The 27,084-nt window shown below is 45.1% G+C and overlaps 1 protein-coding gene across 4 annotated transcripts in view; it reads right to left on the bottom strand.

Annotated features, from left to right (window-relative positions):
- nfia (nuclear factor I/A) overlaps window positions 1-27,084 on the bottom strand; it is a 287,504-nt gene that overhangs the window by 6,791 nt on the left and 253,629 nt on the right. For 2 of the 4 annotated variants that reach the window (XM_049588262.1, XM_049588261.1), the window contains exons 6-10: window positions 26,513-26,640; window positions 22,957-23,007; window positions 11,425-11,603; window positions 8,151-8,316; window positions 4,766-4,854 (exon numbers count right to left, since the gene is read on the bottom strand). In XM_049588262.1, coding sequence (XP_049444219.1) covers window positions 4,766-4,854; window positions 8,151-8,316; window positions 11,425-11,603; window positions 22,957-23,007; window positions 26,513-26,640 — 613 coding nt within the window. Of the gene's footprint in view, window positions 1-4,765; window positions 4,855-8,150; window positions 8,317-11,424; window positions 11,604-19,516; window positions 19,691-22,956; window positions 23,008-26,512; window positions 26,641-27,084 lie in introns of all 4 variants that reach the window. The other 2 variants (XM_049588263.1, XM_049588260.1) reach the window with 2 other exon arrangements.

The following is a 27,084-nucleotide window of genomic DNA, read 5'->3' as shown; positions in this document are numbered from 1 at the left end:
TGTGGGCGTGCAGCCTCGTTCTGTGGACGATAAACCAGGTGCAGACTTCCATCTGTGTCACCGCTGATGAGGAAATACAGCGAGTGCTGGACGGAGCAGTGAGTGACAACAACCCCGCCCACATTTAAGAGGACTGTCTGAACACACCCAGGGTCTAGGTACCATGTCTGAAGGCTTACTGCTGGTTCCAGAGGGACTGGACTGAAAGGGTTTGGTGGAGACGGACTTCAAAGTCAATGGAGCACAGCTGTGATGTTGTCGGACCCTGGTCTGAGCCGGCCTGATGCTACGTTATAATTGGCTAGTCTGTGCCCGGGGGTGGGACTTAGCGCAGGGTCAGTTGTGGAGACTCTCCGACACTAAACCTGTTAGTTTGTGTGTGTTTGGTGTTTCAGGCGACTGTAGGTGAATTTTACCAGAAGGCTTTGTAGAAAAAGAAACACGGTGTTTCTTGGAACAACAGCGCCTGATTTTACCGTGGAGCTCCAGATTAGATTCACGAACACACCCTCCATATTCACTGAACCTCTCTACCACTATACTCTCCCTCTCTCTATCTGTGATAGTGTTTCAATGTCTCTCACCCGCTCCTGTCTCGTCCTGAGTCAGCACTTCACACACACACACACACACACACACACACACACACACACACACACAGTGTGGGTGAGTCATGAGGTGGGCGTGGTGCTTTTACTGCATGTGTGTGTGTGTGTGTGTGTGAGAGCTTCACCTTGAAGACTGTGTGCAAATAGGACACGGAGACAGATGATGACTACACACACACACACACACACACACACACAGATGGGAAAGCACCCTCACTGCAGCGTCTGCTGCTCAGATGTAACTTAACCGCGCTCACACACACACTTATTGATCAGGTCATGGCTGGCTGTTGTATAGTAGTGTGTATAACATTTGTGTGTGTGTGTGTGTGTGTGTGTGTGTGTGTGTGTGTGTGTTGGTTGGCATGATGGCGGTGCCAACTCCCTCCTCCCTCCATCTTCGTCTCCATGGGCAACCGCCACCGTCGCCCATGGCAACCACCACGCTGACCCATGTGGGCACGATGCCTACTCTCACACAATGCCAGTGCCATCTGCCCCCCACTCTTCTAAAAACCTACACACACACACACACACACACACAGAGGAATGCACAGACTGTCCAGTTGGTCACCATGGCGATGAGAGGTGGGGGTGTTTACGGCACTGTCCCATGGCTCGGTCTCTCTAACAGAAGCCCGATGTCGACCGCCCAGGGTGACTTTTGTTCCCGCTTGTGTGTGTGTGTGTGTGTGTGTGTGTGTGTGTGTGTGTGTGTGTGTTTGTGTGCGTGCGTCCTCCTGAGGTCACACTCTATAATGCAGCAGGGCTCTCCCTGTCAATCTACTTACTGCCTCTTATACACATTAACCAACACGCACACGTGTTGGCAGTTCTGGACTTGTGAGGACCCTCGTTAACATCACACATTTCCCGGAGCTCCTGAAGCCCACACCCACACCTGAGTCCGACACGCTACACAACAGAAAAAGAACCACACTTTTATATTTCACAGACACAACCAGTAACACCACTCAAAGCTGCAGAGTCCTGCATCTGGTTGGATATCTGATGAAAAGGTGAATCACAGGTGGAGTTTCGTCTCAGTTTTATTTCTGGGTTCAGTTCAGTGAAAAAAAGAACATGTGGGTCAGATCATAGGTGTCGGATGATGAATGTGTTTAGATAAAATTGAAATAATAATAATTTAACATTTTAATATATGAGAATAACAAAAATATATTCAGTTAAATTGTACTTCCTGAATTACCTTTTAAATATATTGTCTTCTTTTCACCTGTATGAAACGTCCCAAAATGATCAAGTGCTGACAAACTGAATTATCTGAACAGTGCATGGTTGTTATAGGATTAGCAGGTTTGGGTCGAGGTATGGATCTTGTGTTGTCATGTCGGGTCACAGAACTAACGTACAGAGCAGGTGTGGTGTTAGACGTCACTGTTCCTGTTTGAGGGCTGGTTTTGAAAATCAGACCTGTGCAAAGATCTTTCTCAGCTGCAAATGTCTGCAGGACGGGATGCTTTTATTTTATTTGCAATTTTTCATTTGTTTTTTAAATTTTTGTTTTGGATTTGAGAGGAGGACATTTTGGCCTATAAAAGTGTTAAAACCTCAAACAGCCCTTTGTAGCAGTGATCGCACGTCATGTCGTTGATTCCAGAATATGTCTGTACAAAACACCACCATATTACAAAATGCCCTCACCTTCAGAAATGGTCCTTTAAAATGTCCCCAACAATGTCAGCGTTGTCCAAAAATTCCCAACTTTACAAAAATGCCCTGAGGTTCTTCAGTTATCAAAACTTTTCTAAATATATCCTGACTTTCCAAAAATATCAACTCTTTACAAAACTGCCCTCAATATCAAAATCTGTCCTCACTGCTTAAAATGTCCTCACTTTTAAAAAAATCCCCACCATCCTAAAATGGCCACAGATTCTTAAAGAGCATCTTTCTCAAAGTGTCACCTTTACAGGTTTACTCCGCTGGATTGTCGGCCACTGTTTTTACACACGCTCACCAGTGAAAGTGAAAGCAAGACCGTCCCTAGATTCACTCTTGCTTGGCGTTTTCGATATATTTACATTCTTTGGCACCGTGTCTCTTGGATACCTGCTGCTTACGGTCTGCAGCGTTGCCAGGTGTACGATAATTATCGTATTTGTACAATAATTTGGCCCTCTGTACGATGTACGATCAATAATCCCAAAAAAGGCCAAATGTACGATAATTTGACGATTTCATGAATGTGTGGTTGTAATCAGTATGCTGGAGTTTTTTTGCGGGCCCTGAAGGCATCTGTTCCCATGTGACATGTTTCCAGCCAATCGCGCTTTGCTTAGCGTGAGATACGGGTGACGTTTGTCTCTGAACTATGAGCACAATTGGCTGAATGGTCAGCTGTACCCGCCCTACGAGGCGCTAGGACCCGTCAAGAAGTCGAGTGAGAATGAGATTCAAAACAGAAGAAGAAAAAGAGGAAAAACAGAAGCAAGGAAAATGGAAAATAAAGTAAACACTAGAGTGACTATATTTGCCTATAGCGCATCAGTAGGATTGTTATTTTGGTTATGATGGATATACGATAATTTCCCTCAAAATACGATAATTTTGAGTCTCTGGTACGATAATCCTACATTTCCCACCTGGCAACACTGACGGTCTGGCACCTGGTTGCTACCTTTTTAAGAAGCCTCAGCCTCACCTGAGCTCTGTGGGGATACACGCACATGAACATCCTGAACACAGAGAATAAGAAGAAAATAATAACCTTCAGACAGATAAATACGAAACCGCACACTGAGAGTGGATCATAAGTGATGACGGAGAGGAATTACTTCTGTATGAGTCTATACGTTGTTTTTAGGAAGCGGCTGCAGAGTTTATCTTTAAAGAAAAACTCAAATCCCTGCAGCTCGCTCCGTCTGTCGGTCGGTCCACAAAATAGTTCTCCCTCTTTGGCAGCCATACTTTTTCGGTTGCTGTAAATTCCTGCTTTCCCCAAAATGTTCTTTCTTTTCAAAAAGATGTCGTCAAGTTCTCATAAAAATTGTCCCCACCTTTTAAAAACGCCCTCACTTTCCATAAACGTTTTCACTTTCCTGTAATGTCCCCATTTATTATAACGGTCCTTTCTTTCCAAAATAATCTCATTTATAAAAACCGCCCACATCTGAAGTTCATCACTGACCTAAAATTTATGTTGAATCCTAAAAAGATGACATCGTTTGTGTAAACGCACGAGCTGGGAAAAGTCCTCATTAGTCAAAGACTGAGAGACGACAGACGACAGCGACGTCCCAGAGAGACAGAAGAAGAATAAATAACAGGAGTCTGTTTCAGCAGCAGTGACAAACACCTGGCTCATGTCTAACTCTGTGTGTGTGTGTGAGTGTGTGTGTGTGTGTGTGTGAGTGTGTGTGTGCGTGCGTTGGCCTGTGACAGAGTCAATAAATCGACAGCCTCGTTCACTGCAGGCCACCACACACACACACACACACACACACACACACACACACACACACACACACACACACACACACCAAAGCAATCAAACATGTCCCAATAGTCAACAGAGGACTCCCACCTCACTGTCATCTCACTGCACTGTGTGTTTGTGTACGTGCATGTGTGTGTGTGTGTGTGTGTGTGGGATGAGTTAAGCCAAGGCTGCCCAATCGTTACACTCTTCATAAATCAGCTGGCAAACAGACCCTGACCTGCACACACACACACACACACACACACACACACACAATAGCATTGTGTTAAATGTGGATGTTGCGTTCACTGACCACCTGCTCCATAGTAAAAGTTACAGGCCTGACGTGAAGCGCTGCTTTCTTTTCCCATCTTTGTTTACAAGCGGTTACACCGAGGCCACGCAAAACCCTGCTCTCTGATTGGCTGTGAGGTCCTGTTAAAATCCTAGAGAAGTACACGCCTCAAACGGAGTTGATCAACAGTTTAATGGCTGTTTCAAACCGAAGCTCAGGGTTTATTAAACTGCAGGTGACAATAGCAACTGTGCTTCATCCTTGTGGTTTGGGCCATGTAGTGTGAGTGAGCTCCAGTAAGACTAACTGGCTGGAGACTCAGAACCCACTGGGAGGCGGGATATGTTTCCCATCTGGACTGTGGAGACCCCAGGAGGAGCTGCAGGGATTTGTGCCCACATGTGTGTGTGTGTGTGTTACCTGTGGTTGCTGAGGGATGTTAAAGCCGGGGTCTCTGGGTCCGACGCTGACGAACCGCTGGGCTGGAGATGAAGTGGGGGTGGAGTAGGCTGCACGACATAAACACACAAAAACAAAGTTGAGGTTATGAACATCCAGCTGAGTGTGGTGTAGGTGCCTCCAGTTATGATTCTGGTGACTTGAGATCAAAGAAAGATTAGAAATGAAGTCACAAAAAGTGTCATTCATTATTCATTCATTTTCTGATTCCTTTTTTTGGGGGGAAATGTTTCCTCATCCGCTGTGCGAGTCCAAGGACAGAGGGTGTTGTATGGAAACTCTCCTGGGGCAGATTTCTGATATTGAGCTGTAGCTTGTTTGCAATCAAGTGAATATTATGACACAAAAAATCAGATGACCAGGAAGTGATAAACACACATATTGTGTGAACCGGACATAAAAGAAAGTGATGACATCACACTGCTGGATGAAGCTGCAGGCCCCGATCACACAGGACGCATTTAGCAGGCTGCTAAACGCTATACGCTAAATGTCACTAGTAAAAATACGCATGCTGTGCCTTTTTATTGTTGCCAGGCAACCACGCCGTCAACTCCTAACATCCCTGTGTAATCAATGTATTTTTAATTTATTGTATGTGTCCTGCAGTAATCAGTGTGTAGCTGCTGCCATGTTGAGGCAGAGGGTGCTGTCTGTAGCTCTGGTTGAGGGTGAGAGGCTGTCAGCAGATAAACAGAGATCTGTGTGGGTACATGAGACCCTAAAAAAGAGGCTGGATCATGGGGAGTACCACCAGTTGGTCCAGGAGCTTCTCCTCCATCATGGACGTTTACAGTACTGCACTTATCTGCTTCCACGCCTGCTGTTTTCCATTTAAATCATGGTAACTGCAGTTTGTAAAGTCGTATAGCTCTGGGTATCCAGCAACCACTACCACCAGTTTCTCCTCCATTGTTTACCAACTGTAAACTTGTTGTTGTGACCACCACAGAAGCCCCGCCTCTCAGTTCATCTCATTGGACAATGGAGAAAAGGTGGAGATGACGTGGAGCGTTTTTCTGCTCTGAGTTGAAGTTTTTACAACTTGAGGAGTTCAGAGCGCTCTGGCAAAAACGCCAGGCACCTAGAGCGCAGAAACGCGAGGCGCATCGCAACACAGAAAAAAAAAAACACGAGCAAAAAACTTCCCTCTCGTTAAAATCAATAAAAAAAGGCGCCTCCAGCTGCTAAAATGTGTCCTGTGTGATCAGGGCCGCAGGAATCATTATAAATCTGAAACTCATGTTGGATGTCATACAAAACGAAGAAAAGTGATTTTTCTACAACTACACGATCGGCGTTACACGACCTCGTCCTCCAGACCTCCTAACGTAACACGAGGAGCCGATGACAGCGCACAAGAGTCCAGAGGACTTTACGTATTGTGTATGCGGTTGGGTCCATGACTGAAATAGAGGCACCTCACGATTTGATAACGATTCAGAGGGCTACGATTCCACGATAAAATTATTATTATTATTGATGAATCTAGATGCATCAAAATTTTTTACTTCTATACATGATTTATTTTTTTTTCACTGTGTGACTACCTGCTACTCATAAACAGAGTGCACTGTATTTTTAGAGATCTATAATTAAATAAACAGATGAATTTACTTGCATGTCGTGCAGCTCTTGTTCAGGTCCCTTTTTCCTTCAGCCTTACAGTAAAGAAGCTTCAGTACCTGAGCTTTTAACCCAGACTGTATCCATCTCAGAGTCCTGCACGGGTCCATTTTTGAAAATCTGCCCATTCCCATAAAGATCAGCACCAGAACCGACCTGTTACCTGTCATTATGTCTAAGTCAAAGCTGCACCTGTGATTAACCCCTCTCCAGTCCCTCACAGTCAGCTGGTTCTCCGTCTCTTTGACTGGATGGTGAAAACATTCAATCACTGCCAGGTTAGGAAACATGTTAGCATGCTCCTTCCACCACCATCAAACCTCCAAAGGATCCCAACTCCATGTAGGCTGCCACCTCATCCTCGGGCTGCAAAGTTTCATGGCTGGAGTCCTCCACGTCGGTGACCAATGTGACCACGGGGTCAAAGGTTACACTGGTGTCACTGACTTTCAAATTTTTTTACCCATCACACAGCTTCTTGCAGGTTACCTGTCAGGCTCCCGACCTGGTGCAGGACTCTGACCCATCTGCTGCTGTACATATTAACCCATTGTGGGACATTTCTGCCAGTGTAGTGGTCACTGTTTGCATACTGTAATATTTCACCAAAAATAATTTTTCATTCACATACTGTTGAATAATAAATGGTTTATTTTAAAAGTTAACTGCATTAATTAAATAACAAATTCATATGAAAGCACCTCACAGTCTCCTGCATGTGTGATGATGACAAAATAAAGGGGAGGCAGGACGCTCTGCTGTGCTGTGTTAACGTCTCCAGCAGTGGAGAGCAGCGTCTCTGCTGCACCTTCAGGTCCAAGAAAAGCCAAGACTCCGAGCAGACCGGGCGCAGGGTCATTTTCTTCTTCCTAGAGTTGGTTTAAGTTCTTAACACTGCAGTGTGTGTTGGTCAGTCGCGTTTGTTATCGTTACTGCTAATCGCTGCTCCGCTCCGTTAAAGTCTCTGGGTGATGGTGTAGAAAGTATTAACCATTTACTTCACCTTCTCCTCACAAATATAATTGTTTAGACATTAAATTAAAACACACTTGCAGCCACTGCCTTAATTGAAAGTTAACTCTGGTGTGTCCACGCTGCACCACGCTGACCTCACGGTTAAGTTCCGCCTCATCAAGTCATTATTAAACATTTGGATTCTTGACATTTGTGTATCGATGCTGAGCTGTACTGTCCACGTCTGCATCTCATGCATCTACGAATCAACACTGCCGTTCACAGCATCGACAGATTTAACAAAGTTTTGAAAGACTTTTAGGAATTATTTAAGATCTAGGTCAGAGTGATGACAAAGATTTCTTCTCTGCGAGAAATTAAGTACATTAGGACTTGAAAGCACCAAAAACAGAAACCATAAATATAAATATCCACGTGTTGTGGATGAGTGTAAGTAAGGAGGATTAAATATTTTTGGCACAGACTGAGCGTGTTTTTGCCAAACGACAGTAAATCGACTTTAAACCCTGAAGTCAAATATAATCCCAACACAATGCAAGTCACCTCTCACAGATTATGAATCATTTCCTTAGATTTTGAAGTAAATACTTGATTAATAATTTAATTATTGTGATGCTTATTCTGTTTTTTCCTTTGTTGCAGAGGCGGATTGGCCTCCAGGAAACACTTCTTGTAACATACATGATTCATGCATGCAGGGTATGAATTCAGAGGTAAAGATAATAATGATATCTTTTGCACTCACTGGGCGAGGTGGGCGAGTTGCCTCCGCCCTCGGTGGAGGAGGTGGAGGGCGGCTTGGCGTCGACGGGCAGCGGGACGGGACGGGCCATCGGGGGAGGCGGAGGGGGAGGCAGCATGGGCGTCGGCAAGAAAGGGTTGTGGACCTTTCCTTGGGAGCTACCATTGGGCTGCAGGAGGAGGGGGAGTTAAAAAAACATGAAATAAGAAATTTAAAGACAATATTTTGGGCAGAAAAACATCAACAGGTCGGTCACACAGCTAACCTGTAACAGCTCAACTCTCTGCTGCCCTCCGAGTGCGTGTGAGGGTGTGTGTGTCTCTGTAAGAGTGTGTGTGTGTGTGTGTGTGTGTGTGTGTGTGTGTGTGTGTGTGTGTCAGCAGTTTTCCTGGCTGGTCATAAAGAATTCTGCTGCTGCTCGCATTTTATCCTGCTAATCTATAAGCATAATACCACAGTACCTCGCTTCACCTCTCTGCCTCCTTCTGTCTCTACTCCTTCTCCCCGCAGACTCTTCATATACTGATACACACCGTGTTTATACACTGTATGCTCACAGGTCTGTGGGTGCATTAACATGGACATGTACACACTTTATATTCTTCAGAAACCTGGAGCTCGTTGATGGAAACCAGGATACTGCTGCATTAAAACACCTCGTGTATGTTTCCAGAGGTGGAATGTGACCAGATCCATTTACTAAAGTGCTCATGTACACATTTGAGGTACTTGTACTCAACATGAGTATTTTCTTTTAATGCCACTTTCTACACGTGAACAGATGTTTTTGAAAACATTTTCCTCTATGTTCTGGCCTCTGGTCCAGTTTTAGCTTTAGGTCATTTTTTAAAAACACGCTCCAGGCTTCAGATTATTCAAAACTCCGTCACCTGTGTTGACGTGTAAAGGTCCAGAAACACCAAACCAAAAGCAAAGTAGCATTGACAAAAGTCAACTGTTGCATTGCCACATGTTGCCTGTGTCTTGGCCAAAAATTTGCACTTGAACACATCGCAAACGACAACCGTCATGTTCATTCTGCGCCTGCGTGAGAGGAAATAACTCTCCATAGCAGCAGGTGGCGATCGTCTGCGTTCGTCATTCAAAAAGAGAAAACAGAAGACCACCAAGATGCTAGTTAGCCAGTTAGCACATTTACAACACAATACAATGTGGAAGAGTGGATGATTTTAACTGTGCGCTTGCTAACAACAACACAATCACAAGATGATGAGTCAAGTGATTTCACTCTCCCGTGAGCTCCGCCATCTCTAAATAATTCAACACCAAATCCATAGAAAAAAGCCATCACAGGCTAAAGATGATCGGTGGTGCCGGACACGTCACTTAATCTAGGGCACCAGACACTCACTGATGGCTCAACATTGACCAAGAGCTGACTGCCAGCTTGGTTTGTCAAGGCCCCAAACAGGCCCCCAGGAAGTGCGCCACGCTTTGAGGCCAGTTAGGTAATGGCAATACTGTGGAATTACAACTTCCCAGTTTGTCAGCTGATGCCACTGGGCCCAAAATACTTCTTCCAGTAGACTTAGATTGTGAAAAGACATCTGTAAATCAGTGGATCCTTTTTTTTAAGCGTCACAACACCTGCAAAATAACTTGTTTACTATCAGGATTGGATCCATTCAGTCTGATAACATTTGGAAAGTCTCGAGGAGCCGCAAGATTAAATCATTTTATCCCCGTTCAACTTAGCGGAGTGCCAAACAGGAAGTAGTCAGCTCAGCCGGCTCACTTTTCTTAATACTTCCATGGCCCTGAAACGCAGCGCTTGGGAAATGATGATGTCATCTTCTTATTTCATGCATGACCACTGTTGGTTTGTGGCATGAGTATGAGCCAGAAACAACAACACGGTGGACTAACAGTTTGCTCACGTTCTCCCAGCACTGCTCGGGTTAATGATACTAATAATACTTCCCACCCAAACTCCTGCATCACTGAACAGACGAACGGAGGCATCTGCTGCACCCAAGAACAGCAGAGTAATTAACTAATTAACTCCACCTCATCTAACTACAACAGAAAAATCCTGCTTTTGCACTAATGTGTGAGTCTCACACCCATTTTCACCCACAGATGGCGCTAAAGAGCCGCTACGAAGTCCTGTCTTTACGCCATCTTTGCTTTTTTACACAGAACCAAATGATCGCGGCGTCATGTCGCTCCGCTGTGTGATTTTAGACAACATGCTGACACTGCAGAAGCAAAAGAGGCGTGATGAGTGTGACATGTGACACCTCAGCTTTGGCCTCTAGTGTGACTTATAACAAATGTGTCAGCAGCATTTTATAAACAATAACAATGACATCACATGTCAATAACAAGTATTTGTCTCATCTTGATCTCGTCCTCTGCTCGGAGGGTAAGGAGCTCCTGCACCTCATTGTTTTTGCTATTTGTGGACGTTTCTTCTTCTTTGAGTGAGCTGCTAACTGATGCTAGCTGCTTTTCACTCAACCGGCGAGGGTCGCACACAGAACACATCATCAAACCATCACACCCGTCCCGTCCTGCCGACTGTCCCTTTTACACTGACATCACTTCGGAGCTTCCATGACCTCAGCTGTCAGCTTGAAGGCGAGACAACTTTGTCCCTCCTCTGCGATCGAGGTGGAATAATGACACAAGATTCCGGCCTTGAACAGGCAGCGTAGAGAGGCCATTACCATCTGATGACATCATACAAACAGTCACAGGGAACATTTTCAATCCAGGACTTTTACCGTGACAGTGAGGTATTAGTACTTTAACTTAGCTGACTGATGGATCCGAGTACTTTTTGATGCTTTTTTGAAAAAACAAACAAATAAATCACAAAAGGTGTTTTAAACGTATCGCGAAAGTTTTGGTGGAGAGAAGTTTTATTGTCATGTTTCAGGACATAACGCCATTTTTCTGTGACTTCCACTTTCACTTTAGCTCCACATGTTTTTACTACATCTGCAAAAAGAAGAAAACAGACAGACTGTGTGTGTGTGTGTGTGTGTGTGTGTGTGTGTGGTAGGGATGGTGGAGGGTGTATTGATTCGGTGTCTAGACGCAGATATATCAACTATCCCACTGCAGACAGAAGGCCACACACACACACACACACACACACTCACACACACACACACTCTGCAGTGTTTTCTGCTCCAGCCCTGCAAACAGATACTGATCCCACCTTTGCAGAGGCTGGAAAACCCAGCTCAGATGTTTCATTTGTGTGTATATCTGTGTGTGTGTGTGTGTGTGTGTGTGTGTGTGTGCTTACGTTGAGGAAGCCCACCTGTCCGGCCTGCTGGGCGGAGTCAGGACAGACCAGCTGGACGAACTCCTTGAGCGTCTCCTGCGGGTGATACCTGATGGCCGGGTGGGAGAAGTAGGAGCCGGGCTGCTGCAGGATGGGGGAGGAGGAGAAGTGGAGGCTGGAGGGGGGAGCATGGGGGCTCGCTGTGGGAGGGGGAGGGGAGGAGGAGGAGAGAGGAGGAGAGGAGATTGTTAAGAGACAGGAGAGTCAGGACAGCGAGGTAGAGAGGTGATTGAGGGACGGGGGACGAAGCAGGAGGGAGTAAAAACAGGGACATTTAAAGTTGATTAAAGGGGGCGTGGCTTCACATGCAAATACCTGGTGACTCACACACACACACACACACACACACACACACACACACACACACACACACACGCAACAGAGCAGGTGAAACAATGACAACGGACCATGATGCATCTCTCTCACCCAGCTGTCAATCAAACTCTGTGTGTGTGTGTGTGTGTGTGTGGAGGTCAGTGAACACATTTATTTATGTTCCTCCTCTACACTCCTCTCACTCGTCTCCTCCTTCCTTCTTTTCATTCTTTTCCTTTTTTCACCGCCTCTTCCTTCTCTCCTTTCCTTAATGCTTTTTCCTCCTCTCTTGTCTCCTCCGTCCTCTATTTTTCTTTGCAGTTTTTCCTCTCCTCTTGCTTCCTCCTTTCCTCCTTCATCCATGGCTTTCCAGTTGTCTCCTCCTTGCTCCTCCTTCTCTCCACTCCTCTCTTGTCTGCTCCTTCCTCCTTTTCTCTACTCTTTTCCTATTTTCTCCTCCTCTTTTTCTTTGCGCTTTTTCCTCTCCTCTCCTCTTGTTTCCTCCTTCATCCCTTCACTTTCTTTCTCCTCCTCTTCCTCCTCTCCTTTCTTATCTGGTTCCCTCCCCTTTCTTTGCACCTTTTACTCTTTTCTCCTTTCTTCCTCCTCTTCTTTCCTTTGTGCTTTTCCCCTTCCTCATGTTCCCTACTTTCCTCCTTCATCCTCTGCTTCCAGTTGTCTCCTCTTTCCTTTCCTTTCCTTTCCTTTCATTTCCTTTCCTCCTTCTACTTCTCCCCTCTCTGTCTTTCCTCACTCATTTTCTGTCTATTGTTTCCTCTTCCTCTCCTCATCCTTCCATTCCTTTCTTCTCCTCATTCTTCCTCTCCTCTTGCCCTTGGTTATCTCCTCTCTTGTCTTTTTGTTCTCCCTTGTTTCCTTCCCTTTCTTCCTTCGTCCACTTCTCAACGCCACTCTCGTCTCCTCCTTTTTTCTTTACTCTTTTGCTCCCTTCTCCTCCCTCTGTCTCTCCTTTCCTATCTTGTTTCCTCCTCTCTTGTTTTCTCCTTTCCTTTCTTCATCTTCTGCTCTCTCCAGTTGTCTCCTTCTTGCTCTCCTTTCCTCCTCCTTTCACTCCTCTAACCTTCTTTGCTCCCTCCTTTTTGTCCATTGTTGCCTCTTTCACTGTCCTTTCTCTTCTTTCCTTTTTCTTCCTCCCCTCTCGTCCCCACTCATCTCCTACTCCTCCTCCTCTCCTGCTCCCTTCTTCTTTTCACTCTTTTCTCTCCTCTTGTGTTCCCTCTTTCTCTCCTTCATCCTTTACTCTCAAGTTATTTCCTCCTTCTCCCACTCACCTCCTCTCTGTCTTTCCTCCCTCCTTTTTGTCTCTTGTCTCCTCTTCTTCATTCCCTTTCTCTCCTTTCTTCATTCTCTCATGTCCTAATTCACTTCCCTCTCTCATTTCCTCGCCTCCTCTCCTTTCCTCCATTTTTCTCTCCACCTTTCTCCTTTCATTTTCTTTCGTCCTTCCTCTCCTCCTCTCACTTCTCGTTCCCTTCTTTTTGTGTTTTTCCACACCTCTCGTCCCCACTCATCCCCTACTCCATGTTCCTCTCTCGTTTCCTTCTCTCTCTCCTGTTTCCTCTATTCCTCCTCCATTACTTGCTCTCCAGTTTTCTCCTTTTTGCTTTTCCTTTTCTCCTCCTTCTACTCCTCTGCTCTCCTCACTTACTTCTTCCTGTCCCCCCCCCCTTTCCGTCTTCCTGTCTTTTTCCTCTCCTCTTACTTCCTACTCCATCTTTCTCTCTCATTTCCTTTCCTCCTCTCCTTTTCTCCATCTTTTTCTCCTCTTTTCTCCTTCCATTTCTTCCTCCCTCTTCCTCTTCTCCCCACGTCCTCTTTCATTCTTCCTGTCTTTTTCCTCTCTGACCGTCTTCACTTACTTCTTACTCCATGTTCCTCTTTGGTTTTCTTTCCTCCTCTCCCTTTATCCTCCTCTCCTCCTTCTCCTCTTCTTTCTTCCTGTTCCTCTTCCTCTCTCCTCCTCTTTCCTTACTTCTTTCTTCTTACTGTTCTCTCCTTATTTCCTACTGTCCTTTCCTTTCCTCACTTTCTAGTCACTCCTCTTGTTTTCCTCTCCTCTGTTTCTTGCTTCTTCCTCTATCTACCGTTCCTTTTCTTTCTTCTCCTCTTCTCCTCTTCTCCTCCCTTGTCTCCTCTCCTCTCCTCTCTAATCTAATTAGGGCTCTAATTGGTCTAATATTCTCTGATTGCTCGTTAGTGGCCGAGGCCTCGTTACAGACTGTGATGTACAGAGAGGAGGAAAAGAGAGGTAGAGACAGATAACGGAGGGAGAGAGGGATTGAGAGTTAAAGCTGCTGCACTAATTCACTTAAAGTCCGCTGTGATTTATCACTCTGACAATACACACTGACTGTGTGTGTGTGTGTCTGTGTGTGTGTGTGTACCCTGCGGCCAATGTATTTACAGTAATCATTGGATTTCTCTGCCCTCTCTCTTTCTCTTCTACACACACACACACACACACACACACACCCATAAAGGGACACTGTTTATGTACTTCAATAGGAATGATCTCACTCAGTATGCAGGCATGCATGACCACCTCTGTGTGTGCGTGTGTTTCATCATGAACAACTCATTGACACACACACACACACACACACACACACACACACACACACACAGACTTGTGCTACATAAATACAAATGTAACCGTAAAAGTAATAAAAAGCAGCACTTCTGTGCAGCATCGCCGACGGTTGCCTGGCAACCTCACGGCAACAACAAGACCTCAGGAAGTCACAACACCGTCTGCTGTCTGTCAACAAATAGTTCCAGCACATCATGTCAGTGAGTGTTCAGATTAAACTAATGAGACACGGCGTGTTAATCTGCGAGCTCTACAGGTGTTGGCAGATGCATTTTTGAACTTAGCGAAAGCCACGCTAGCAGTTTCCCTCTGTTCCCATTCTTTATGCTAAGCTAGGCTAACCTGCTGTAGTTCAGTACTTAATGCAGATACAGTAATGTGCTGGGTCTGCAAGAACCAGACCTCTCCGATTGCTTCAGTGTGACAATATCAAATTAAACAACGTTTAGGCTTCTTTGCGTGACGTCATACATCACTGGCGTCTAGATGGAGGGCCGGCAACTGGAGACTACCGACGCTGCACAGAGGTCAGTGATGTGGGCTGTTCATGGCTGTTCCAATCATTCACACTGAGAAAAAACAAAGGCCACTTAAAGTTCCAAAAAATAGCAGAATGTAAAGGGGAGTAGTATGAAAACAAATCACTGAGAAACAGCAGCAGATGTGGATCAAAAACCTTTGTTCCCAGTCTGGAGGAGCAGAGTCCACTGATGTCAAACGTTAACGTGAAAGTGTTGAGTTAAACAGGCCTCAGGTTGGATGCAGTCACAATGTGCTGTGACAACTTCTCTGTGTTTTCAGCCACAACCCGGCATTTCACCGGGTCCATGTCATTGGTCCGACAGCCCATTGGTTCGACATCCCATTAGTCCGACTGTCCGCGGTGCTGAACGGCTCGCGGCGGGCGTATTTCTACCTTGATGGTGCGCCGCGACCGGCTCTGGGTCAGCTGGGAAGGGCTTGACGTGGAGCAGGCTCACGGTTTATGTGTTTGTCTAAACCTAACCAGACCTTAACCACAGGGCATCATGATGATTTCGGAACGGACTTCGGAACAATGGGATGTTGAACCAATGGGCAGTTCCCCATTTCACCAGACAGACCTTTTGGAACAGTTGACCTAGCAGGTAGAAAACAGTACCTAAAGCTAGCTAACATTAGCTAATAATGTTAGCCTGACGGTGTTTTACCAGACCTCTTGGAATGGCTGACCAACTTGTCAAACACAGACAATGAGTCAGTGGCTCTACATGTCAAACTATGACCCTCGAGGTACCCTCCAGTGTCAGTTTTGGATGCACAGGGGCAGTATGTCAGTTTCTGCTCATTACACGCATTGTGCCTGTTCAAAATAAACTTTTGTTTTCACGGGAAATGTACAGTCTTTGCTCACACAGTCTCTTTTCAAAATAAACTTAGAATGTTGGTAAACAACCCCCGTCAATTTTAAGTTTACGTCCTCAGGTTTAGGCGACAAAAGCACACGGTTAGGTTTAAAGAAAGCATCTTTTTATGCCTTAAAATAACTACATCTGTTACTGACACAAAGTTGTGTGATGTACGTCCAGTCTCCCGGCTGAAAGCCTGCAGCTTCTCTGACCCACCCATCTCAACTCCCACCCTCTGCGGACTTTCTTGCTTTTTATTCTACAGTAGTTTTTTGGAGCGTCATCGCCGCCTGCTGCATCTCATACCACTCCAAAGGGTGGCTTGGTGTGTCAGTATCTGACGCCAAGGGCCACTGACCAAGTGTCTGGATTTGATGAGTTGGGAGTAACACCAGGTTGGTGAAGGCGTCGGACTGAAAAAGAAAAAGAAACTAAAGATTTATCTTTTGTTTCCGGTAGTGGAGCTGAAAATGTGAAGCTCCCTGTCCTGAACGTACGGAGGCAAAATTGATATCGATCGTCTCGTCTGTCAAAGACAGCAAACAAGAGGATTTTCCAAAATGTGTGAGTCTTCCTTTAATAACGCAACAACAGTGTGTGTGTGTGTGTGTGTGTGTGTGTGTGTGTGTGTGTGTGTGTGTGTGTGGTATTGAGGAGCGGCGGCCTGCATGTCGAACACAGAAGAAAGGGCCGGGATTAGTTCCACTTTGCAAATTGCCTCGCTTCACTGCCTCAGACACCCTCCTACCCCTCCTCCTCCTCCTCCTTCGTCTCCTCCGCCTCCGCCTCCCCCTCCGCCTCCCCCTCCACCTCCCCCTCCTCCTCCCCCCTGCCAACTTTTCCTTGAAGAAGATATTCGCCATCAAGAGGTGGATTGATAAACGATAAGGAGGAGGAGAGGAATTGAAATGGCAGAGATCCTTCATTTGCACTGCAGGGGGGGAGGAGGAGGAGGATGAAGGGATGATGAATGGAGGATGGAGGGAGAAGGATTGTAAGGGAAAGAAGGAGGAGACGGGGAGGGGAAATTTGACCAAAGACTGGAAGGAGGAGGAGAGAGGTAAGGGAGGAAGGTGAGAAGTTAAAGCAAACCAAGAAGGATGAGTTCAGACAGTCGGTCGGCGGAAGAGGGATAGAGAGAGGGGAGGAAGGAGGTGAGAAGGAACAGGAGGAGGAGGAGGAGGAGGATAAAGGATTGAAGAGATAACTCATCAATGGCAGGAGAGAACAAAAAGGAGAAGAGAGGTGAAAGAAGAAGATGGATGGTGTCGTAAAGGAAAAGAGAGAGTGGATGAGGGAACTTGAGGAGAAAGAGGGGGAGGAAGGATGAAGGGATGGGAAGAGGAAGAGGAATGGTTGACCAAAAACTGGGAGGAGGAGAGAAGACGAGGAGGATCCCAAGCAGATCTTGCAGAAGAGGAAGATGGAATGAATCCAGATCGAGAAGTCGCAGCGTCACTGATGAGGATTAATGACGGCTGTTTCATTTATTTTTTTCACAGGAACAGGAAGTTGACAGAAGTGTGCCCACTCTACCTTTAAGCCCTGCGGGAGTTCAGCTGCTCCCATCAGCTCACAAATCACTCTCAATCCTCTAATCTGCTCCAACATGAGCAGGATTTTCCTCCCACAGACTGCTGGAAAACATTCAGGAATAAAAAAAATCACTTTACCAGAGAAGCTGTGAGACAAGCTGACACCAAGCACCCGAGCCTGTCAGAGCTGCATCTGGTTCCTTTGTGACCACCAGAACTTTCACAGGAACCTCAGCAGCTTCTCAACTGGAGGAAACAGGTAGTTAAACAACTGGAGGCTTTCACTTAGTGTCTGAGACTCGACCCAGGACCCACGCTGGGCCGCGTTCCAATTCTCGAAATCTCTTCAGTCGGAGAGTGTGACCTGCAGTTTACAGTTATATTTTTGTCGACCACAGTGTTCTTTTTTATAATAGATTTTATTTCTAAATTTTAACTTCCGCACAATTTATGTCTTGGATTCTCATTTTCACTTGCTTTTTTTAATAGACCGAATTACAATATTTGTTTACAGCAAGGTGTCTGAACTTCTCTGAACGCAGGCCAGATTAGATAACCTGAAAATACATGAGAGCCAGCTGCTTCTCGCATAATACAGGTTAATAAACTAGAATCACCACCTTGCAGTTGTATGTTGCTGTGAACCAGTCAAGTTGCTCTTACAGTTTATATCCATGTCTGTGAAAACATGCTTTACACACGTCTCCCCACTGAAAACACAGAAGATCCGGCGGCTGTGGATCAGAAGGTAGAGCGGGTCGTCCACTCATCAGAAGATCAACGTCCATTCTGCATGTCCGCATGTTCAGTCCGCATGGCGAAGTATCCCCGATGTAGCTTTTGCTGCTCCACAAAACTGAGCAGCGGGTGGCTTCTTGTACAGTAGCCTCGGCCACCAGCGTATGAATGCGTGTGTGAATGGGTGAACGTGACTCGCAGTGTAAAAGCGCTTTGAGTGGTCTGAAGACTAGAAAGGAGCGATACAAGTGCAGGTCCATTTACCATGTATACAATCAGCACAGTTTCAAGATTAGAGTCACCAATTCAGTATCTGACCAAATGTCTCCCCTTCTGTTCCTGAGATATGACGTTAAAACATGATGATGTCACAGTCAAGCTGACCTTTGACCTTTTGACCTTCATTGTTTTATCCTGTTAGACATTTGTGTCAAGTTTGGTCAGAATTAGTGAATGAATTCTTCAGTTATGGACAAAGACATGTTTGGTGAGGTCACACTGACCTTTGACCATTAAGGTCTAATCAGTTCATCACTGAGTCCAAATGGACGTTTGTGCCAAATTTGAAAAAAATCCCTCAAGGCATTCTTAAGATATTGAATTCATGAGAATGATACGGACTAACGACCCCAAAAAATAATGCGCCCGGCCACAGCTATCACCGGCGCAGAGGCATAAAAACAATGCGTTTGAATACTGATTTTGACGCCAATTACCATGGCAACGATCAAGGCATTCAGCCCCAGTAACGTTAGTGTAGAAATCACAAACTCAGATCAGTGTATGGATTTTTATAACGTGTTTCTGCTTTGTTTTGTTTGTCTTTGACTGAATCTCAACTTTCATGCAAGCTTAATATTTTCTGTATGACCTTCATCACTTCATGTTTCGTATGCTGATGTTTCATCTTTGAATAAAAGAAGAAAACTCACTTTGAGATGCATTCAAGGACACTCAGACTTCCAAGAACTGATGAACGAATTTGGTCTGATTACTGGATGTCAAAATCATCTAATATCTCATGTCTTTACTTACTCTCTCACTCACACACACACGCACGCACGCACGCACGCACGCACGCACACACACACACACACACTTTGGCAGACAGGAAGTGTGTTTCTGTGTTGTTGGACCTTTCAGAGGATTTTAAAAAAGCAGTAAGTAGAAGAGGAAAAAGGCGGGTTCAGAGTGGGCAGGGCTTGAGGGTCGAAGGTCAGGTGAGGATGTACTCATAATAAACACACACGCACACACACACACACACACACACACACAACCCTGCCTGAAGCCTACAGGTGTGTCTCTACAGGTGGAAAAACTCCTCCTCTGCAGTGCCTCCTCCTGACAAAACCCACACCTACTGAGGGAGGGGGAGAGGGGTGAGGAGGTGAGTGAGTGAGGGGGGAGGAGTCAGGGAGGTGAGGGGGGAGGGGTTGTCGGGGTGGACTGGTTGAGGACCTCACCTCGAGGCCCGGTAATGACGGGCCGGTGATGGTGTGTGAAAGCCGTTCGGGGGGAAGAGGAGGAAGAAGAAGAGGAGGAGGTGGAGGCGGAGGAGGCGCCGCTCAGCGAAGGCACGGCGCCGCAGAAACCAGACTTCTCTGACTTCTTTAGAACGCCGGCGGGCGACGGCATCCCTGCCAAGAACCATGATGATGAGGATGAGGAGCGGGTCAGAGGCAGCGTGTCTTTTTCTTATTTTTACATATTTATGCACCTCCAGTGGTGGAGAGGAGGAGGAGGGGGGAGGGAGGAGGAGGAGGAGGAGGGGGAGGAGGAGGAGGGAGGAGTTGATCTGGGCGGGGTTTGGACAGTAGGGAGGGAGGAGGCCGACAGAAGCAGGGGGCTGCAGGGTGTCACAGGAGGAACATGTGTGCTAACTTCAGTTTGTGACGGTCAACGTGATCGTGACTTCATTATCGCTGAACACGACTGACTGACTGAAGTTTATTTAGAAAAACTAGTTTAACAATAATATAAAAAATAAGAATAATAAAGAAACAATAAAAAAAATGCAAAAAAGGGCCAACACACAATGACAAAAAACTAAACAAAACTGAAGAAAAAATTAATTGACTAAAAATTAAACAAACAAGCAGTTATTGTTTATATTATTTAACTTAATTTGATTATTATGCTATGATAAAATATTTTGAAAAAATGTTTATGATACAAATAAAATATGAAATAATAATAATGCATAAAATAATAAAATTAATAATATTAAAAACAATTAAGACAGAAAGCAATTCTATAAAAAAATATATAATTATTTATATATGAGAATAAAGAAATAACAATAAATAAGGGAAATGATAATTAATAAAAAATATAATAGTAAAGTAAGTAATGTAGAAAAATAGTTAAAAGAAATCATAAAGTAATGATTTTAGTTTTGTTTTTATAGCACAAATTAAATATTAAAATACTAAATAATAATATATTAAAAACGAATAAAAATAAAAATGAACCAAGAAAGAAAACAAATCAAAACTATCTTTAACTGAAAATTGGAAAATGTCTATATTGTTATTAAAAAATGAAAATAAATTAGAAATAATCATAAAAAACAATCTTTTTGTGATAGAATACAGAAATAAATTATTAATGACTAGAAAACAAATCTAAGAGAATATATACTATAGAATACATACATTCTTATACATATATAAAACTGCCAATATACTATTTACATATATAAAATAAAATAAGAGTATAAAAGTATAAAATAAGAAATAAGAAGTATGCCAAAAATATTATTTTGTAATGTACTAATAAGTCAGTGTCATTAAATTTATCTTTTACCATACAACTTAGGAATTAAATAGCTATAATAATAATAATAATAATAATAATAATAATAATAATAATAATAATAATACATGATAGTGTCCGTCAGTTATTTGACAGATTTAAGTCTTTTTAAATGATCAAAGTCTCATCACAGCCTGAGAGCTCTTTGGCTATATTATTATAAATCATAACATCCCAGTGACACGTGTCTCCAGGAGAGAATCAGACTCTGTTTCTGTTTCTGCTGCTGAATTCATTAAACATCATTTACTTCCTGTCGCCTGCACTGCGTCGTGACGGAGGCAGAGACCTGCGTGAATACATGTCGTGTGTGAGTGCAGAGGTCAACACAGACGCTGAGCGACCTGAACGCATCAGCGTTTGAGATACACCTGGAGGGGGCGGGGCTTATAGTGATGGACGGAGGTGCAGCAGGAGGAGGGGGAGAGTGAGGGGAGGCTGTGTGTGTGTGTGTGTGTGTGTGTGTGTGTGTGAGTGATGAACAGTTGAAGAGGTTTTGTCAGGTGGAATAGAGGCAGAGTCTGCTCAGCACTTTCTCCTTCCTCACCCTGTTTACACCTCTATCTATCTATCTATCTATCTATCTATCTATCTATCTATCTATCTGTCTGTCTGTCTGTCTGTCTCTTTCTTTTTCCTCCTTTAATTTCAGACATCACTGTAACACACATTCACACACTCATATTTGCAGGTGTAAATGGAAGGAATTACAGTCTCACAGAAGTGTGTGTGTGGTGGTGACAAATACACAACTAGTTAATAAATAGACACACACACGTACCTTAATAATCACACACACACACACACACACACACACACACAGTATCATGCACAGTGCTGACGTCCATCCAGGAGCTTTTTTTTCCTTCACTGACATCGACTATTAAGATCAACAGCCATGATGATGTCATCAGCATGCTGTCAGGTGGGCGGGATCAGGGTGGGGTGTGTGTGTGTGGGGGGGGTGATGGGTGCTGCACCCAAAGGTGCGTCAAGACTGAGAAAAGGATGAAAGGAAAGAAGGAGAGGAGAGAAGGAAAGAAGACAGGAGAGGAGAGACAGAGACCAGAGAGGAGATGAAGGAAGAGAGCAGAGATGGAGGCTAGAAAGAAGAAGAGAAAAGGAAAGGAAAAGGAGTAGACAACAAAGGAGACAAGAGTAGGAAAGGAGTGAAGGAGACCAGAGAGGAGAGGAGACAAGAAAAGAGACAAGAGAGGAAAAGAGGAGGGAGGAAATGATGACAGAAATATAGAGGAGGAGAAAAGGAGGAGAAGGGAGACAAAAGAAGAAAGGAAAGAAGGAGACAAGAGAGGAGAGGAGGAGGGAGAAAGGGATGAAAGGGAAACAGCAGAAGGAAAAACAGAGGAGAGGAGAGAAGGAAAAGAGAAAGGAGATTAGAGAGGAGTGACAGAAAAAGAGAAGTAGACTAGAGAGGAGAGAAGAGACGGAAAGGAGAGAAGAAAAGGAGAGCAGTAAAGGAGAAGAGTAGACAAGGGAGGAGGAGAGGTGATACGAGAGAGGGAGGGAGTAAAGCACGAAAGGAAAATAGCAGAGGAGAGATGAAAGGAAAAAGAAGGAAAGAAAAAAGGAACTAGAGAGGGGTGAAGAGATGGAAAGGAGAGAGAGGAGAGGAGAGGAGGAACTGCAACTAAAAATGGATAGGATAGAAGGAGACAAGAGAGGAGAGCTAAAGGGAGAGGACGAGGAGATGAGAGAGGAGAGAAGGGACAGAAGCAGGACAGGAAATACAGTGAAAGACGGACGAAGTAAAGTTGGAAGAAAAAACTGGAGGAGAGACAAAAAGAGAGGGGGGGGAAAGGGAGGAGGATGCTTGGAACGAGGAGGTGAAGAGATGCAGAAAAAGGAGAGAGGCTAGAAAGTATGAGTGGAGGATGAGGAGGAGAATGAGGAAGAGGAGGAGTGGAGTCCACCAGACTAAACCACGACACAACACCAAACGACAAACCAAAAACCACCACGGTATCTACCCATCAGGAGGAGGCGGAGAAGAGGAGGTGGAGGAGGAGGTGGAGGTGACGGTTTCACAGACACGTACAGAGAAAATAAAAGGCGTGTTGACAGTCTTTACCTTGTCGGGAGATGAATGAGCTAGCTAGAGAGCCACGCAGCTTATATCCAGCTTTCCAACGCAAGACGGAGGAAAGAAAGAAAAGAAAGCAACAGAGGAAAGAAAAAGAAAAGCAGCATGAATATACTGAGAGAGGGAGGAGGGGAGAGGTGGAGGCAACACCTCAACAATTTAGTACTTATAGAAGAGTGTGTCCCAGGTCTCACACACACACACACACACACCTGTTGACACCTGAATCCCAGCGTGTAGCTAGCTTTAGCCTGTTAGCTGCTAGCCCCAGGGGAGGTGTGTGTTTCCTGTAAGCGTACAGTTGGACCCCACCTCAGACCACATCTCAGCAGAATGATATCCGTTCAGCTCGGACACGTACTTGACCCGACTCCGCTGCTTCCTGTTATCTCAAGCTGCCCTTCAAAGTAAAAGCTACAGACGAGCGCTGCCTGCTGCTTCAGTCGACTCTGCGTCATCCACTTTGTGCTTCCGCCTTTAAGACCAGGGTCATGTGACTGATGGGGGAGGCTTAGCTGTAGAGAGGCCAAGTCCCTCCCCTACTGGTGGACCGCCATCGGACCTTTTTCGAAAAAAATATGCGTGGAACTTAGTGTCGAGGGAGTAATATTTCTTTGATCCTGTGTGAATTGTGCCTTGTGACGTTCGTCGATTTGAAAGATAATTTTTTAAAGTTGAGCTGAGTTGTTGTAAAGCTGCTGAAGAATGTGAAAATACGCCAAAGGCTCACAGCTGCGGCTTAAAGATTGCGTTTATGTAGCTACCATTAGCTAGAGTCTCGATCACAGTGTGTTCTCCGCCCCACTCTCCGCCGCTACAGACCACCTTGCTGGGACGAGAGCAGGCAGCAGCTCCGGAGACAGACCCCCAGTCAGCGGTCATAGTGGCCCAAATCCAGCTGGATCAAGCTCCAGCTCTGGGGGACCGGACAGCCCCAACTCCCCGCTGGATCAGAAAACTTTCTGTTGCTGCCTTTACACAGATTAGACCCTGCACTGCCATTGGCCACCAGCCTGCTGTGACATTCGGCACTGAGGGGTCTACACTGGCCAAATTCGAGCCACTACAGCAGCCAACCGAAGAGGCGACATTGTGGTGGCTCGCAGCTAAATCAAGTCTCATTAGTGTTCTGGTAAAAAGAGAGGGCGAGGCGAGGAGGAGCTGCTGAGGAATGAGCTGCACGCAAGATTTTACAAATCAATGTACGGGCGTATGGGGTTAAACACTGGGTTGCTTTATGAAGCGTGTGCATAAGACAGTGGTTGTCTAGTGGGAGGGGCTTAAGACAGAGGAGGGAGAGCTGCAGGAGGACGGTGTGTTTTCAAGTTCTGCCTCTTATTAATTTTGTTTTTGGCCTTTTCTATATTGAGTAGGAATTAAGCCTGGATAATGAAGATGAGGCGTCAGAATCAGACATGGAGGAAGTCCAGAGAGAGGAGCTGGAGGCCTGAGAGAGAGAAGTCTTTTATTTTGGAGGGGGGTCATAGCGATTGCTCTTTTGATGTTGTTCAATGAAAGTTTGTGAAAATGTTAAAGGAGATGACGCATTTAATTAAGATTTAACTCTAGGGGTGCTTTCACTCCTGCCCTGTTTGGTTCGGCTCAATTGAACTTGGGAACTGGGTTTGTTTGCCCCCTCGGTGCGGTTCATTTGTGCAGGTGTGAACACACCAAAACACCGGACCGAGTCCTTCTTGAGGAGGTGGTCTCAGTCCGGGTACAAACAAACTCTGGTGTGGTTTGTTTGCGTTTCTTTGTTTGTGTAACCCTCGTTTTCAAACTGTATGCTTTGACTAAAATGAACAATGACAGCAATATAGTCCACGATGAGCAGCGCTAAAATCAACCTGCGTAGTTGTCCCTCCATTGTGACATTAGAAAGTGTCACATTTATCTTGCAAGTGTACTCTTCTTCAACGTTTGCTTTACTTCCTGGATTTTTCCCACATGGAAATTCTGACCAATCAAGAGCAGCTTTCTCACACAAGGCATTTGATCTGGTCCTCTTGTAAATGCTGCCGTGAGAACACCAACCAACTCTAGGCAATTATACAACTTTGGAACAACAGGAGTCCCTGATTCAGACCAGAGGAGACCACTCTAGGACTGACAGCATGCTAAGAAGCTGGTGATTTTTTCATTTCTATTGTAAGGGTTTACAGATGTGTCAGCTAGTGATGGTTTGTTTGTTTGTTTCCGTCTGACATGATGAATACAGCCTAAGCAGAAAACCCTGATATTTCAACCGGGTCTCACACTGATGTCGCCAAAAACCGGTGCTTGGTCAGTAACTTCTGGCGTCAGACACAGACAATAAAGTTGTCCTTTCATGTTGGCATGATTCATGGCCGGTTGCTGTTACTGTTTAATGGCACCTGACAGCATCAGGGGAAACGAAGTGGGACAACAATGAAAGTTAAGGCAGCAGAAGTCTGAGCAGGGAGGGTGGGAGTGGTTATGGATGGGTTCAACAACCACCGACAACCATGCAGGAGGCCGGTGTTCGCTCCTCTTAAGATTGCAAAGCCAAACCCCATTGGTGTGGTGCATTTATTTTGAAAGAGACTGTATGCAAACTGAACATTTCCTGTGAAAACGGAAGTGTATCTTGAAAGACCACATATGTGCAAAGGTCGCAGTGAGAATGTGTTGGTTATTTACATTTTATTCCTGTTATTAATTGGTAATTCCCATGGAAATTTTTGAATACAATAGAAATTTGCAGCCGTAGTCCTGCAGCATATATCCTGCCCCTTCTCCACTCACTCTCTGCCAGATCGTCCAGTTTGCACCTGCTTAGCTTTCCACCTTTTGTCTTTGCCTACCTGACCCTCTGCCGGACCCCCACCTGGATACGTTCTTCTGTTTTGACTGCCCACCGGGTTTTGACCCTCGCCTGCCTTTTGACTTCCAGTGAAGTGAACTATTATCTCAACCTGCCTGCCTGGGAGTCAGGCTTTTGGGTTTCAAGCTTTGTGTTATTTCACTGACAGACACTGAGTCTTCTCGCTCCGCCAACCTGATCAGCATCCTGAGGTCCGATCACGGTCCAGTCCAGATAACAACGACACTAATAAATATCTCAACGTAAAGGATGACGTGTCCAGATACAGATACAGTTTGCGGGTCATGACTGTGTGGAGAGGATGGGGTCTTTATAAGTGAAGTCAGGTGCTGAGACACAATCACCAACATTCATTCTCATGTACCTCTGAGTCCTACACATGAAGACTAACACACACACACACACACACACACACACACACGCTCTCATCCTCTCTCTCTCTCTCTCTCTCTCACACACACACACACACACACACACACTCTCCCCTCCCTGCTGTAAGCATCACCTTCACACTGTTACATGAAAAAAGCTCCATTTCCAAAAGCTGCTTTGGAAACAGCAGGTTAAAGTTGAAGATGTGTATGAAGTGTGTGTGTATGGTGGAGGAGGAGGAGGTGGAGGAGGCGGAGGAGGGGGAGGAGGCAAGGCGGGGTTATTAGAGGATGCGGTTGTCATGGCGATGGGGGGGGGATTGCCTACCTGGCTCCACGTCGTGCCAGCTGCTGGCCTGGCTGCCACTGCCCGGAGACCGACCCTGACTGGGGTAGTAGGACTCCTCACCTGGACTGTCCACGTCCTCTTCCATACACTTTATCCTCTTGGCAGAGCTGGACACACACACACACACACACACACACACACACATAACATGCGTCATACTGTTAGTATTATAGTCTTTTAATCAGAATAATACCAGAAACTGAAAAAAAAAACTTAATTGTTTGAACTTTTAAAAGACTGATTGACTGATTAGGATTTGGTAACATTCATGTTTGAACCAATACCAGTACCTGGAATTCAGTACTGATACCTAGTGGTACTTTTTTGTGTACTTAATTCTCATTGTAATAATATAAAGAATTACCACCTTGTGATTGTATCCCTCTGCAACCTCTGAACCCATTTCCCTCAGTGGAAACAAAGCTTTGATTTACTTTAATTTCACAGATAAGAAATGTGAGCGGAGGAAAACTCTGCTAGCTGCTAGGCTAATCCATACAATATAAAATGCCATAAGCAAGTCAGAGTTTGAAGAGGTGACAGATCAACTC

This window comes from Epinephelus fuscoguttatus, linkage group LG10, assembly GCF_011397635.1.
Source record: "Epinephelus fuscoguttatus linkage group LG10, E.fuscoguttatus.final_Chr_v1".
In the NCBI taxonomy this organism is placed as follows: Eukaryota; Metazoa; Chordata; class Actinopteri; order Perciformes; family Serranidae; genus Epinephelus; species Epinephelus fuscoguttatus.
Note: the sequence above shows the minus strand (reverse complement) of the source record. Positions and strands in the feature narration are given on the sequence as shown.